This window comes from Odocoileus virginianus, chromosome 34 (genome assembly GCF_023699985.2).
Source record: "Odocoileus virginianus isolate 20LAN1187 ecotype Illinois chromosome 34, Ovbor_1.2, whole genome shotgun sequence".
Taxonomy (NCBI): Eukaryota; Metazoa; Chordata; class Mammalia; order Artiodactyla; family Cervidae; genus Odocoileus; species Odocoileus virginianus.
The window spans coordinates 31,023,600-31,038,110 of NC_069707.1; the positions used below are offsets into that span (position 1 = coordinate 31,023,600).

A 14,511-nucleotide genomic window follows, 5' to 3' on the forward strand; every position below is an offset into this window, starting at 1 on the left:
TGGATTTGTATTTGGGCTTTGTGCCTTCTTTGGTATGTGAACTTGGGTAACTCATTTAACTTCCAAGAGCCTAGGTTTTCTTATCCACACACACACATACACAAAACAGGTGATAATAGTACCACTGGAATAACTTTCTAGGCTCAGGATGGAGTGACTCCAGCCCAGGGTTCCATATCAGCAAACCGAAGCTTAGAAAACTTTAATGTCCCTGTAAATGCTCCTCCTGACCAGAAAGCAGTGTATCCAGTCAGCCCGTCACCCCCAGATCGCCAACCCTGCTCTGGCTTTCTAACCCCAGACAAGATAGACGGTGTGGCCCTGGCCAATCAGCTATTTTCTGATTTTCTCTTCCTTGTTCTTTGCTCTTTACCCTATAAAAGCTTCCTGCCTTCCATCCCATTTTGCAGTCCTCTGAAAGGAGACCATCCGCCTCATGAAGTGTTAAATAAAGTTTGCTTCTGTCACCTAGATTGTCTTCTTTAATTGTTTTCACAGACCCCCCATGGCAGGGTCACTGCAAGGATTCTAAAGAGCAGTGGATATGAAGTAACTGACATGGGCCTGGCATGAAATAGCAGGTTCCTGCCACCGGCTTTGCCATGCCCCTTCTGTGCCCTTTTCCAGTCAATGGAATTTTAAAACTAAGTGCTCGAAGGAGTGACATTAACATTGACATTTTAATCAACTTTGGAAGGATTTTATATGGTGATAAGGCAGGTTGACTCCAGGCATTTAACATGTGTGGCCAAAGACCTTGGGATAGCAGAATGAACTGATTTTTTTTCCATCAAAATGTAAAGATCAGATGGGAATAAGAATCAGACTAGTCTTATAATCTGTGAAAGGAACTTCTCCCAAGTTCCTTGCCCTTTTTGGCATGAAGCTTTGTTGTCTCTTTCAATGTTAATTTTTTTTTTTCTCCAAAACTTTTTTGCAGTCAGCTCTGGTTGCTGGTGCTGATATTAGTCATAAATGGTATCTCTGCTGGAATGAGCTTAATTCCAATTTTCCCAGAGATTCTCTCTTGTGCACAGTAAGTTACTTCCGTTGCTTGAACTGTTGTTATAATTAACGGTAAACATCACAAGCTTTCTTGAATTTCTCAATTTTGTAGGATGTTGGATTTTTTTTTTTACATTACTCAGTCTTCATGATTTCATGTCACACAATATTGTTATAAATATTATAAGCAACAATACAATAATATAAATGATGACATAGAGTAGTATTAATACAGTGATAGGTAAAATGGGTTGTGGGTAGAAGCTTGGCTCGATTTTCACCTTGGTACAGATATACTTTTAAAAAGTCAAAGCATATATATATGTGTATATGTATATGCATAACTGAAGCCCTTTGCTTACAATAGGAATTAATACAACATTGTAAATCAATTATCCTTCAATAAATTTTAAAATAAAGCCCAAGCACAGTGGAAAGCCCTCAGCATCATTTCCCTCTCACAGCGGAGGTCCATACAAGGGCACAGAGTGACCAGGTGAAATGATTTTAGCAACAATTCCAACGTGTGTGTTTTCCCCCCTCACACCACCAAGCACTTCTCTGAAACCAGGTGAGTGTCCTGCAATTCAGTTAGTTCTGAAACCATTTAGCTGGAGATGGCAGCAGGTCCCACAGGTTAAGGGCTCAGCCCCACAAGACTGCTCTCTGCTGTAGAAGCCAATTTCAAGCGCAGGTTGTTACCTGTGCTTCTGACCCACTGGCTGTAACTCATCAGTTCCCATGACTTGGATTTGGTTAATTTACTAGAGTAGCTCATAGATCTCAGGAAACCAGTTCACTCGTCAACAGTCAGATGACAAGATACCAAGGGCAGTGAGGTCCCAGCAATGGGGCCTCTCTCCGGGCCCAGCACTGGGGCACGAGGAAGCATTCTGGCTTCCCAAGCTGGGAGCATTCTAAACTCAGTCCCTTTGGATGTTTATGAAAGCTTTATTACGTAGGCACGGCTGATTAAATCATTGGCCAATTGGCAATTGATTTAATCTCTAGCCCCATTCCCATCCCTATGGGGAAGGGGTTTGTGGGGCTGAAATTTCCAACCCTCTAATCCATATTGATTCTCCATGCAACATGGGTGCTGGCCCCAAAATCATCTCATCAGTACAACAAAAGACACTTTTTAAAGAAAATGGCTTTCATCTTTTAAGAAATTCCACAAATTTTAGGAGCTCTGTGCCAGGAATGGGGAAGAAGACCAAATGTATCTTTTTATTGTGAAGTACTATACCACACCAGGGATTTGTCACTTGGCCATCAGTCTTCAGTAGATGTGATGATGAAGAACACAAAGTGAACTTGAGCAGGAAAATAACTGTTGGTTCTGATGTGCCAATTCAACATTCCTCATAGGAGTTAGGAGCTGCTTCTGTACTTTCTGAAAGTTGCCCATTGTTCTCTTTACATGTCCGTTTCATTTTAAGATTTCTTAATTGTATACTTTAACATGTAATGCAAGTGGGTCAGGATTCTTAATATTATATCCTATATATATACAGTAGAAGCATTTCTAGAAAACCCTGGGGTAGTCATAACTAGGAGAATAGCTTCAAATTAGGTTAACTTTTTATTTTAGAAATGGAGTGTTCTTGCTGTTGGATTTGTCCAGATAATCCCTGGTTTGGTTTAGTTTGTCTACCATACGCTGTTCCTTTGTTTCATGAAAGTCTCCCTTTTAATCATGAATATACTCTTGTTCCTTTTTGCAGCGAAAACGGATTTGAAGAAGGATTAAGTACCCTGGGGCTTGTGTCGGGCCTCTTTGGTGCAATGTGGTCAGTTGGGTGAGTAGCTTTGGAATTTAATTCACACTTGTAAGTTGGAGACTACTATTCCCATTTTACAGATGGAGAAATTCAGACACTGAGAGATCAGAGGAGCTGCCAGAAGGCACATAATTCTCTTAGGGCAATGCTGCAGTTTTGACCCATGCTATCTGACTTCAAGATCAGTGGTTAAAAAAAAAAAGATCAGTGGTTATACCAACAGTTTTCATAAGATAACCACAATGGTCTCATATACTTTGTCTTATTTAAGTGATATTTTAAAGTTCTTTTAACAGGAGCATGTCTCAGGTTTAAAGATGTATTCATTTATTCATTCATTTTTGTATTTATTTTTTACTTTGTACTAATGGCAACCCACTCCAGCATCCTTGCCTCGAAAATCCCACGGATGGAGGAGCCTAGTAGGCTACAGTCCATAGGGTCGCAAAGAGTCGGACATGACTGAGCAACTTCACTTCACATCATGTTGTTGTTCAGTTGCTCAGTCGGGTCTGACTCTTTGCGACCCCATGGACTGTAGCATGCCAGGCTCCTCTGTCCATGGGATTTCCCAGGCAAGAATACTGGAGTGGGTTGCTATGCCCTCCTCCAGGGGATCTTCCCAACCCAGGGATCAGACCCACATCTACTGCCTCTTCTGCATGGGCAGGCGGATTCTTTTCCTTTGAGTCAGCAGGGAAGCCCACTCTGTACTATGCCAGAGAGAGAATTATATGCTAGCTGTGTAGCTAGCATCAATCAGTTTGTACTGAGTTATTTTAAACACCAATACCTGGAGAGACTATAATAACGACTCTTTTGAATGCATGCCATCTTTTAAAAATTCTCATATAAGGCACCAACTTTTCAGAAGCAGTCATAATCTTAGGATTGTTTAAACATTTCAAGCATCATCCTTTTCAGGTTGAATGATTTTCTTACTTCCCTTGTGGCTCAGCTGGTAAAGAATCCGCCTGCAATGCGGGAGACCTGGGTTCAATCCCTGGCTTGGGAAGATACCCTGGTGAAGAGAAAGGCTACCCACTCCAGTATTCTGGCCTAGAGAACTCCATGAACTGTACAGTCCATGGGGTCAAAAAGAGTCAGACATGTCTGAGCGACTTTCACTTTCTATGTTCTTACACCTAATGCCCTGTTCAGGGCTTCCCAGTTGGCGCTAGTGGTAACGGATCCGCCAACAAGCAGGAGACAAGATGAGGGTTTGGTCCCTGGATTGGGAAGATCCCCTGGAGGAGGGCATGGCAACCCACTCCAGTATTCTTGCCTGGAGAATCCCCATGGACAGAGGAGCTTGACGGGCTACAGTCCATGGGGTCACAAAGAGTTGGACAGGACTGAAGTGACTTAGCATGCACGCACATGTAGTTTCAATATAATGAATTGAAGGGGTCATGTAGCCCATAAGTGGTAGCTTTTCTTTGGCTCTTTTTAATCTTCTTTCTTCTTTCCATTGTTAGTGCCTTTGTAGGACCAACGCTGGGGGGATTTCTCTATGAGAAAATCGGTTTCGAATGGGCAGCTGCTCTCCAGGGTCTCTGGGCTCTGACCAGCGTGAGTGATCAGTCTTTTACTTTCATTTTTCTTATGTTTATGGAGAAACATGACTTGGATAATTGACGCTAACCATATCTTTCATTATGTTAAAGGGACTAGTGATGGGCTTGTTTTATCTTTTGGAGCATTTGAGGAGAAGGAGAAGGTATGGTCAACTCTGGAGCTTTTTCCCTCCCTTTAAAATTTGGCTTGTGGGAGTGGAAAACAAACACCGTTTTATACCCATTCTTCCAGTCTGAAGCTCTCTGGGCTCTCTGTGCCTCATCACTTGGTAGACACATATATGGAAATAGTTGGGTAGCGATATAGGCACTGAGGTTTTTTTTAAGGTGAGAAATATTGAGGTTGACCTCTTTTTTCCTTCAATATAGATCTGAACTTCAAAATATCCTTGGCACAGAGGAGGAACGGACTGCTCTCTTGTCTGATGAAAGGTAGCCTTAGGAATTTCAGCCAATACGGGACTGGAAGATGGATGCTCCTGGCCTTGAACATCAGTGTTGGACTTTCTTAATTTTTACGCACAAAACTCCATGGACTCCACACCAGCATCCTGGAAATGTTAACATAGTTTTGGGTGATCCTGTGTTGGGCTATACATCCTGTTGTCCTGAAGAACTGGCCTTCTGAACCAGTCATATTTGAAATCTTAAATATGAGAGGAGTCATTGAAAATGAACAGAAGTTTGTGGTTTTGAGTGACTAGACTTGGCCTTGAAGATGTTGTTGACTCTGTTTCATCTGTTTACTTTTTATTGAGTGCACTGATTCTGTGAATGTACCTTTTTTATTAACAGGAAAAGAATTGATTTGACATGCCTATAAATAATGTAAAGATAACTCAAAATATACAGAATAATTACTGTGAAATCAGTTTTTAAAATAGTTGCTTTCTCTGTGCCCTGAGTTTTTGTTTGTTTGTTTTCATTCAAAAAGCAATTTCCAGCCTATGGTATAAAAACTCTGTTGTATATCCTGGCCATCAGCTCTTCTAAAAATTTTGTTTGTGTGAAAGATACAAGAATAATAGTACTTAACACTTCCAATTTTGTAACATACTGTGAATTAGGATCTTGATTTATAAATAATGCTTGGTTTAATATTATTCATTTCTCTTAATGTCTCTGTTTTAGTTCTATCATTAAAAAAATTAAATATTTCCAATAGATGTAGCCCATTTCCAGAACAAGTGAGTCCACAGGAATACTTGTTCTATGTTAGGGAAGGGGTTCCTCTGACTTTGTGTAAAATCCATGTCATTGTTTTGAGTGAATCTCTGCTGTGCAACTCTCATACCTCCTGATCCATTTTCATAGTTTAGTAGCCACATTTACCACCACCCCCAATTTTTTAGTAGACTAAATGGTTTTTCATCTATTTAGTAATTCAAACATATTAAATGCCTTCTCTAAGCAGACATTGTGCTTGGTATTACAGAGTTAGCTGTGATCAAGATAAACAGTCTAGCCTTTATGGAACTAATATTTCAGTGGAAGGGATAAAGAAAAATAAATGCCAGAATCTCTAATTATCTATGATAGAAAAAACCTGGTGATATGAAAGAGTAATTGGCTGGAGTTGATTAGGTGAGAGGGTCCTCCTCTAGATAAGGCCTGTCTGTGGAGGGGCTTTTGAACGGAGGTCTGAAGGATGACAATGAGGCAGCAGTTGAGAGGGGAGAGCCCTCCCCAGTTTGCGCAAAAAGGCTTGGCATGGCCAGAGAGAAGGCGGCCGTGGTCCTCGAGGCACCAGTAAGCAGAAGAATTTGGAGAGGTGGGGAGGGACTGGCTTTTGAATGGAGGATGCCAGAATTTGATGCATATTGCAGGAAGCTTGCTCTACTAGGGGTAGAGGGAGATCTTTGGAAGCCTTGAGACAGTCATTAATAGTTCCAAGCAAGAAGGTGATGAAGTAGAGAGAAAAGGATGTTTTGGAAGTGGAAGCAACAGGGCTTGTTGATATGGAGAGAGGAGAGGGAAATTCAGGACGACTCCTGGGATCTGGCTTGAGGGTATGGGTGGCAGACTCCTGGGATCTGGCTTGAGGGTATGGGTGGGCAGCGATGCCTCTTAGTAAAATGGGGAAGAATGGGAGCAAAGCAGGTCCTGAAGAAGCAAATTAAACCTTGCCCTTTCACACCACTAGAAGGGGAAAAAAAAAAAAATCACAATACCCAGATTGGATAATACGGACAGAAACTGGACCTAAGGACCATTTCGGAAAGCTGCTTGGCATTAATTCCCCAAACTGAGGATTCACAAACCGCATGAACTCTTCATTCCCCCCCTCCCTCCAAGCCCCATAACCCTGAGAACTCCACAGGGTGGTCCAGGGCGTGCCAAGCCAAGCGCAAATGGCCTATCACTCCTCCCCCGCTTGCTGGAGCGGCACTGGGACGAGTGTGACCCCGGCCCGCTGCACTCTTGTGCATCCTGGCTCCATCCCACTGCTTTTCTTCTCTGGGTGAAGGCTAGAGGAAAATAGCCCTCCTCCGCGCAGGGGTCAAGGATGCCGCCGAGGGCCTGCAGTTCCCAACTCTGCCACGTGGGGCCGCTATTAAAGCACCGCCGGGATCCTTCGGCGGCTCAGAGCAGGGACTCGCGCCGCCCCGACCTGGCGTCCAGACGTCACTGGGACTGTCGGCCTGTTACCCTCAGCGCGCTGCTGACTTGGAGAGAAGTTCAAAGTCAGCGCGAAGATGCCACACTGTCTGGCTAGAGAAGTTTTTGTTCCCACTCCCCAAACACCGCTGTCCATACGTGCTGTGGGTACTGGTGCATTTAAAGCCACTTTGTACCAAACCAACTTTGCACTTTCCTCATGTGATGATTTTGAAATATTCAATGAAAGAAAGGTTAAAAGTAGGAGAAAGGATAGCAGAACTTTGAACAATGAAACCAAGAAGTAGGTCAAAACTATCAAGGGAAATCTTTGTTTGTGTTTATGGTTGGTTGGTTTAGTGGCTGAACCGTGTCCAACTCTTGTGACCCCACAGACTGTAGCCTGCGCGACTCCTCTGTCCCTGGGATTCTCCAGGCAAGAATATTGGAGTGAGTTGCCATTTCCTTCTCCAGGGGATCTTCCCGACCCAGGAATCGAACCCAGGTCTCCTTCATTGAGGCAGATGACTGAGTTGTGGTCTTCTAAATGTAACAAAATGTAGGTAAGTGCCCAGTTTTTAAAAACTCCTTTTTTTTTTTTTTAAATGAGGCTGAATGTAGAATAACTAAAAACTATCTTTTATGTTAAGATCACATTGCATCCTATGCACATATGACATACAAACTAAGCCAAAGAAAAATAAACAGGACAAATAAAATCACAGATTTTAAAAAATTAAACTTAAAAAAATTTGTGATAATTCTTGATTCATATGTAGTTATAAGAAATAATACCAGAGATCATCTTAATCTTTACCCAGATACCCCAGTGGTAACAGCTTATAACACCTGTAGAACAATATTATAACCAGTTATATTGGTAGGAGAGAAGGCAATGGCAACCCACTCCACTACTCTCGTCTGGAAAATCCCATGGGTGAGGAGGCAGGTGGGCTGCAGTCCATGGGGTCCCTAAGAGTTGGACACGACTGAGCGACTTCACTTTCACTTTCCACTTTCATGCATTGGAGAAGGAAATGGCAACCCACTCCAGTGTTCTTGCCTGGAGAATCCCAGGGACGGGGGAGCCTGGTGGGCTGCTGTCTATGGGGTCGCACAGAGTCAGACACGACTGAAGCAACTTAGCAGCAGCAGCAGCAGCATATTGGTAGAGTCAAGATAAAGAAAGATTCCTAATCTTCACGTTGCCCCAAGCTGCCACTTTTCTTTCACACTTCAGTTCACTCGCTCAGCCGTGTCCGACTCTTTGCGACCCTGTGAATCGCAGCACACCAGGCCTCCCTTTCCATCACCAACTCCCAGAGTCCACCCAAACCCATGTCCATCAAGTCGGTGATGCCATCCAACCATCTCATCCTCTGTTGTCCCCTTCTCCTCCTGCCCCCAATCCCTCCCAGCATCAGGGCTTTTCCAATGAGTCAACTCTTCGCATGAGGTGGCCAAAGTATTGGAGTTTCAGCTTCAACATCAGTCCTTCCAATGAACACCCAGGATTGATCTCCTTTAGAATGGACTGGTTGGATCTCCTTGCGGTCCAAGGGACTCTCAAGAGTCTTCTCCAACACCATAGTTCAAAAACATCAATTTTTCAGCACTCAGCTTTCTTCACCATCCAACTCTCACATCCATACGTGACTCCTGGAAAAATCATAGCCTTGACTAGATGGACCTTTGTTGGCAAAGTAATGTCTCTGCTTTTAAATATGCTGTCTAGGTTGGTCATAACTTTCCTTCCAAGGAGTAAACATCTTTTAATTTCATGGCTGCAATCACCATCTGCAGTGATTTTGGAGCCCCCCAAAAATAAAGTCTGACACTGTTTCCACTGTTTCCCCATCTATTTGCCATGAAATGATGGGACCAGATGCCATGATCTTAGTTTTCTGAATGTTGAGCTTTAAGCCAACTTTTTCACTCTCCTCTTTCACTTTCATCAAGAGGCTTTTTAGTTCTTCTTCACTTTCTGCCATAAGGGTGGTGTCATCTGCATATCTGAGGCTACTGATATTTCTCCCAGCAAACTTGATTCCAGCTTGTGCTTCTTCCAGCCCAGCGTTTCTCATGATGTACTCTGCATATAAGTTAAATAAGCAGGGTGACAATAGACAGCCTTGACATACTCCTTTTCCTATTTGGAACTAGTCTGTTGTTCCATGTCCAGTTCTAACTGTTGCTTCCTGACCTGCATACAGGTTTCTCAAGAGACAGGTCAGATGGTCTGGTATTCCCATCTCTTTAAGAATTTTCCACAGTTTATTGTGATCCACACAGTCGAAGGCTTTGGCATATTCAATAAAGCAGAAATAGATGTTTTTCTGGAACTCTCTTGCTTTTTCTATGATCCAGCAGATGTTGGCAATTTGATCTCTGGTTCCTCTGCCTTTTCTAAAACCAGCTTGAATATTTGGAAGTTCACGGTTCACATATTGCTGAAGACTGGCTTGGAGAATTTTGAGCATTACTTTACTAGCGTGTGAGATGAGTGCAATTGTGTGGTAGTTTGAGCATTCTTTTGGATTTCCTTCCTTAGGGATTGGAATGAAAACTGACCTTTTCCAGTCCTGTGGCCACTGCTGAGTTTTCCAAATTTGCTGGCATGTTGAGTGCAGCACTTTCACAGGATTCAAATTCTGTGGATTTGAAATAGTTCAACTGGAATTCCATCACCTCCACTAGCTTTATTCATAGTGATGCTTTCTAAGGCCGACTTGACTTCACATTCCAGGATGTCTGGCTCTAGGTGAGTGATCACACCATCGTGTTTATCTGGGTTGTGAAAGATCTTTTTTGTACAGTTCTCCCGTGTAGTCTTGCCACCTCTTCTTAATATCTTCTGCTTCTGTTAGGTCCATACCATTTCTGTCCTTTATTGAGCCCATCTTTGCATGAAATGTTCCCTTGGCATCTCTAATTTTCTTGAATAGACCTCTAGTCTTTCCCATTCTGTTGTTTTCCTCTATTTCTTTGCACTGATCACTGAGGAAGGGTTTTCTTTAATCTCTCCTTGCTACACTTACTCCTCCTTTAATCTCTGGCAATCACTAATCTGTTCTCCATTTCTGTAATTTTGTCATGCCAAGAATGCTGCATAAATAAAATCGTATAGTATGTTATCTTCTGAAATTGCCTTTTCGTTCAGCATAAGATTCTTGAAACCCATCCACATTGTTGCATGTGTCAGTAGTTCATTTCTCACTGAAGAATGTTATATGATGGGTATGCTGCTGCTGCTAAGTCGCTTCAGTCGTGTCTGACCCTGTGCGACCCCATAGACGGCAGCCCACCAGGCTCCCCCGTCCCTGGGATTCTCCAGCAAGAACACTGGAGTGGGTTGCCGTTTCCTTCTCCAATGCATGAAAGTGAAAAGTGAAAGGGAAGTCGTTCAGTCGTGTCCGACTCTTAGCGACCCCATGGACTGCAGCCTACCAGGCTCCTCCGTCCATGGGATTTTCCAGGCAAGAGAACTGGAGTGGGCTGCCATTGCCTTCTCCGTCATGATGGGCATACAGCTTGGTTATTCATCCATTGAAGAACATTTGGATTGTTTTCAGTTTATAGCTAAAACAAAGCTGCTACTAACATTCATGTACAGGTTTTTAGTGAAAATGTCTTCTCTGGGATAAATGCCCAGGAATACAACAGTTGAGTTGTAAGGTAATTGCATGATTAGTTTTTTCCCCAAATAACCCATATATTTTACATAGGAAATTAGTTTTGGACAATAAATATTAAATATTATACATCAATGAAATATTCTATTTACTTGCTTATTAATTTATCCATATTTAAACTTGTTAAACATACCTCTCATATCTAGCTGGCAAGAGAGGTGGATAACAAATACTGAACTGCCAACTGATTTTCATTAAGTACAATTAGTAAGTGAGAAGTAAATAGCTGGTATCTTTTATTTATATACAATCATTGTAACGTGGAATGCTCTAAAGACTAGTTCTGATGGGTTTCTTTCCTTTGGTATCAGTACCATATGTCCTCAATTTATGAAATAAACATGCAGGAGAGTAAGGCTCTGAAATAGCATACTTAGAAAAAGTAAAATGTTATCTAAAGTATTAACAAATGAAACAAAATTTTACATATTCAGTTTTTCATTAAGAATAACTTGCAACTCTTAAAATATTTGCACTATTTCAACTACAAATTGGCAGTTGCCATGGTCACTTACCCTGTATCTCAATGAGGATTAAATTATTTGCTGACACTTCTACTGAGTTTCAACACCCTCTGAAAGGAGTTCAGTGTGGAGAGCAAAAGTGAGGCACTCTGTGCTCAGGGGGAAAACACTGGCAGGTTAGGTCTTCAGATAGTTGGACATTTTTAGGAGCCTATTTTATGAGGCCAGTTCTTGTATTTCCTCATATCTAGAAAAGCACAAAAATCCTTCATGGTGGAAACTTTTCCTCCTGACTAGCAGAAACCTTCTGGAAACATGTGCTGGATTGCATGTATTTCCCCCTTCACCAAAATCATATATATACTGACCTTCCTCCATCTGTCTCTTTGAAGCAGTCTCTCGGAGCTATCTGAAGTGCTGTTTCCCAGGCGGCAGTCCTCATTTTGCCCAAAATAAAACTTAACTGGCAGCTTCCATGTTGTGCCTTTTCTTAAGTTGACCTTTCTTTCAGAAAATCGACAGATCCAATTTGAATCCCAGTTTATTTGTAGGTGACAATCTAAGAAACATGATGTTCAGGAATCGCTTGTGGTTTATAGTCTAGTGCAATTGGATCAGCAGTACTTAAATAATCTGGACTGTTTTTCTTACTGATTGTGGTCAACAGCACAACTAATACAAAATGCAGTATTATTATCATTTTTAGGTTTTTGTCATTCAAGATAAATTTGAATACCAAATCAGTTAAGTTGCATTGTTATATGTTTCAAAAGTTACCGCCATGAAATCAGTTGTTGGCTGATTTCAGTTTCTTGTTGGCATGAAATCAGTTTCAAATCAGAATTTGAAAAGAGTTTTTTTTTTTCTTTTAAGAGAATTAAAGCCAGTGTAGGTAAATATTTTGTTTGAACACATTGACCCGAAACAAATAGATGGCCAGATAGTTCCTCAACAAAGATGGGTTTATTTGGAATCAACAGAGAACTGCAGTTCAGTGTTCATAGCCATGGTGAGCCACGCACAAGTCCCCACACAGCCAGGGAAGGAAAACACTTCTATAAAGGGAAAAGGAAGTTGGAAGGGCCCTGGTGAACAAACAGGCCTTGGCATTTCATTGGCAGAGTCCTTGCCAGGAAAGAAGATGGATTTTTCTTTCCCCTATTGGGCTCTGCTATCCTCGCAGTGTATGAGAGCTTCCTCTCTGATCTCCCAACTCTATTTCATTGAGATTTCTGTTTACTGAATGTTTGAAAACATCATATTAATACTTTTCCTTCAAACATTTTCAGAACTTAAGTGAAATGAATGGTTATATTCATTTCCTCTGTTGTTTTCTATTGCTATTACTGCGTTGCTGTTTCCTCTTTTATTTATGTATCTGATGACGATCAGAGTTACCTGGTTGTCCGTGTGCCCATTCCTAAGAGCTGGGTCCAGCTTGCAGATCTGGAACACGAATTGTATGAGGACAAGGATGTGTGTGTCCTGCCACTGCCATCTGGTAGTAAGGAAGTTGCAAGATTTAATTACATAAATGCATCTGTGTCTCTTTTTCTGTTTTGCATATAGGGTTATCCTTACCATCTTAATTCCATATATATGCATTAGTATACTGTATTGGTCTTTATCTTTCTGGCTTACTTCACTCTGTATAATGGGCTCCAGTTTCTTCCATCTCATTAGAACTGATTCAAATGAATTCTTTTTAATGGCTGAGTAATATTCCATGGTGTATATGTACCATAGCTTCCTTATCCATTCATCTGCTCATGGGCATCTAGGTTGCTTCCATGTCCTGGCAATTATAAACAGTGCTGTGATGAACACTGGGGTGCACTTGTCTCTTTCGGATCTAGTTTCCTGGTGTATATGGCCAGGAGTGGGATTGCTGGGTCATATGGCAGTTCTATTTCTAGTTTTTAAGGAATCTCCACACTGTTCTCCATAGTGGCTGTACTAGTTTGCATTCCCACCAACAGTGTAAGAGGGTTCCCTTTTCTCCACACCCTCTCCAGCATTTATTGCTTGTAGACTTTTGGATAGCAGCCATCCTGACTGGCATGTAATGGTACCTCGTTGAGGTTCGATTTGCATTTCTCTGACTTTTGGACTCTATGGGAGAAGGTGAGGGTGGGATGATCTGAGAGAACAGCATCGAAACATGTATATTATCAAGTGTGAAACAGATCACCAGCCCAGGTTGAATGCATGAGACCAGTGCTCGGGGCTGGTGCACTGGGAAGACCCAGAGGGATCGGATAGGGAGGGAGGTGGAAGGGGGGTTCAGGATGGGGAACACATGTAAATCCATGGCTGATTCATGTCAGTGTATGGCAAAAACCACTACAATATTGTAAAGTAATTAGCCTCCAACTAATAAATGGAAAAAAAAATTACATGAATGCCACTGCAAACTCTCTGAAAGAAAAAATATACTTGAGGTCAAACACGTTGTTAACTGGAAAAAATTAACTGCACAAGGAAGAAAGATCCTCCCACACTTTTTCATTCCTGAATGTGTCTTGATTTGTTCTCAGGACACAGAGGAGCAAGAACTCCCAAACAGATACAGCATTTTAACTGATCTTCCATATAAACAAATTTCACTTATCAAAGCCTAAGATTTGGATTCTGGGTGGGTCAAAGCAGACAAACACAGACTTCAGCTTCTCTTCTCTGTCTTTGAATATAGTCACTTTGGTGAATGGCCCAGCTTACAAGAAATGGAAGACGCTGCTCATAAGGAAATTCTTCCCTCACTGAAACCTCTAAATTCTCTATAAACATTTGCCTGACCTCTTCTAGAGCAGGGAACAAGAGGCTGTGGGAGGTACTGTGACCCTGCCCTCCCTCCAAGCACGACTGTTACTCAGGAGGGGTGCGGCTGTGATTAGTTTTAAAGCAACCCCCAAGCGGTTTTCCCAGGCAGTTTTACCGTTGCGCAATCTTCTCAACAGTAACGTATGACTAACCCAGTTTCTCAGTAAGCTTTGTGTGTGTGTGTGTTTAAATAAATAGGTGTAAATAAGATAAAATAAAATAATAGAGTGATGCATGAAATAGGGAGAGTTATTGATTAGAGAGCAAATCTGTGGGACTGCTAGAGGAAAAGCCATCCAGATGAGCTCATAGAAATGGACTGTAAGTTAATAATTCCAAGAGAAGCCATTCAGGTCAGACTGACATTAGAAGACAGGAAACATGAACAATGTTGTGGAAATGAGAAAATAGAGAATGTGAACTAATTGACATTCTTTTAGCAAATTAGTGGCCAAAAACAGGTAGGCATCTGACCTGAGAGATTTAAAGACCTGTGTCAAAGCTGTACTGGGCATCACCCTCACCAAAGGGCCTCCACGTTTTGGGTGTGAGATGATAATAACAGCAGAAG

At 41.9% G+C, this 14,511-nt stretch overlaps 1 protein-coding gene across 5 annotated transcripts in view; it reads left to right on the forward strand.

Moving 5' to 3' along the window:
• Positions 1 to 5,779, forward strand: part of SLC18B1 (solute carrier family 18 member B1) — a 30,619-nt gene extending 24,840 nt beyond the window's left edge. For 3 of the 5 annotated variants that reach the window (XM_070461666.1, XM_020884376.2, XM_070461667.1), the window contains exons 10-14: positions 941 to 1,036; positions 2,733 to 2,807; positions 4,268 to 4,361; positions 4,457 to 4,509; positions 4,736 to 5,779. In XM_070461666.1, the coding sequence (XP_070317767.1) occupies positions 941 to 1,036; positions 2,733 to 2,807; positions 4,268 to 4,361; positions 4,457 to 4,509; positions 4,736 to 4,802 (385 nt within the window). In that variant the 3' untranslated portion in view covers positions 4,803 to 5,779. Of the gene's footprint in view, positions 1 to 940; positions 1,037 to 1,469; positions 1,577 to 2,732; positions 2,808 to 4,267; positions 4,362 to 4,456; positions 4,510 to 4,735 lie in introns of those variants that run through there. The other 2 variants (XR_002312238.2, XM_070461668.1) reach the window with 2 other exon arrangements.
• Positions 5,780 to 14,511: the final 8,732 nt, after the last annotated feature.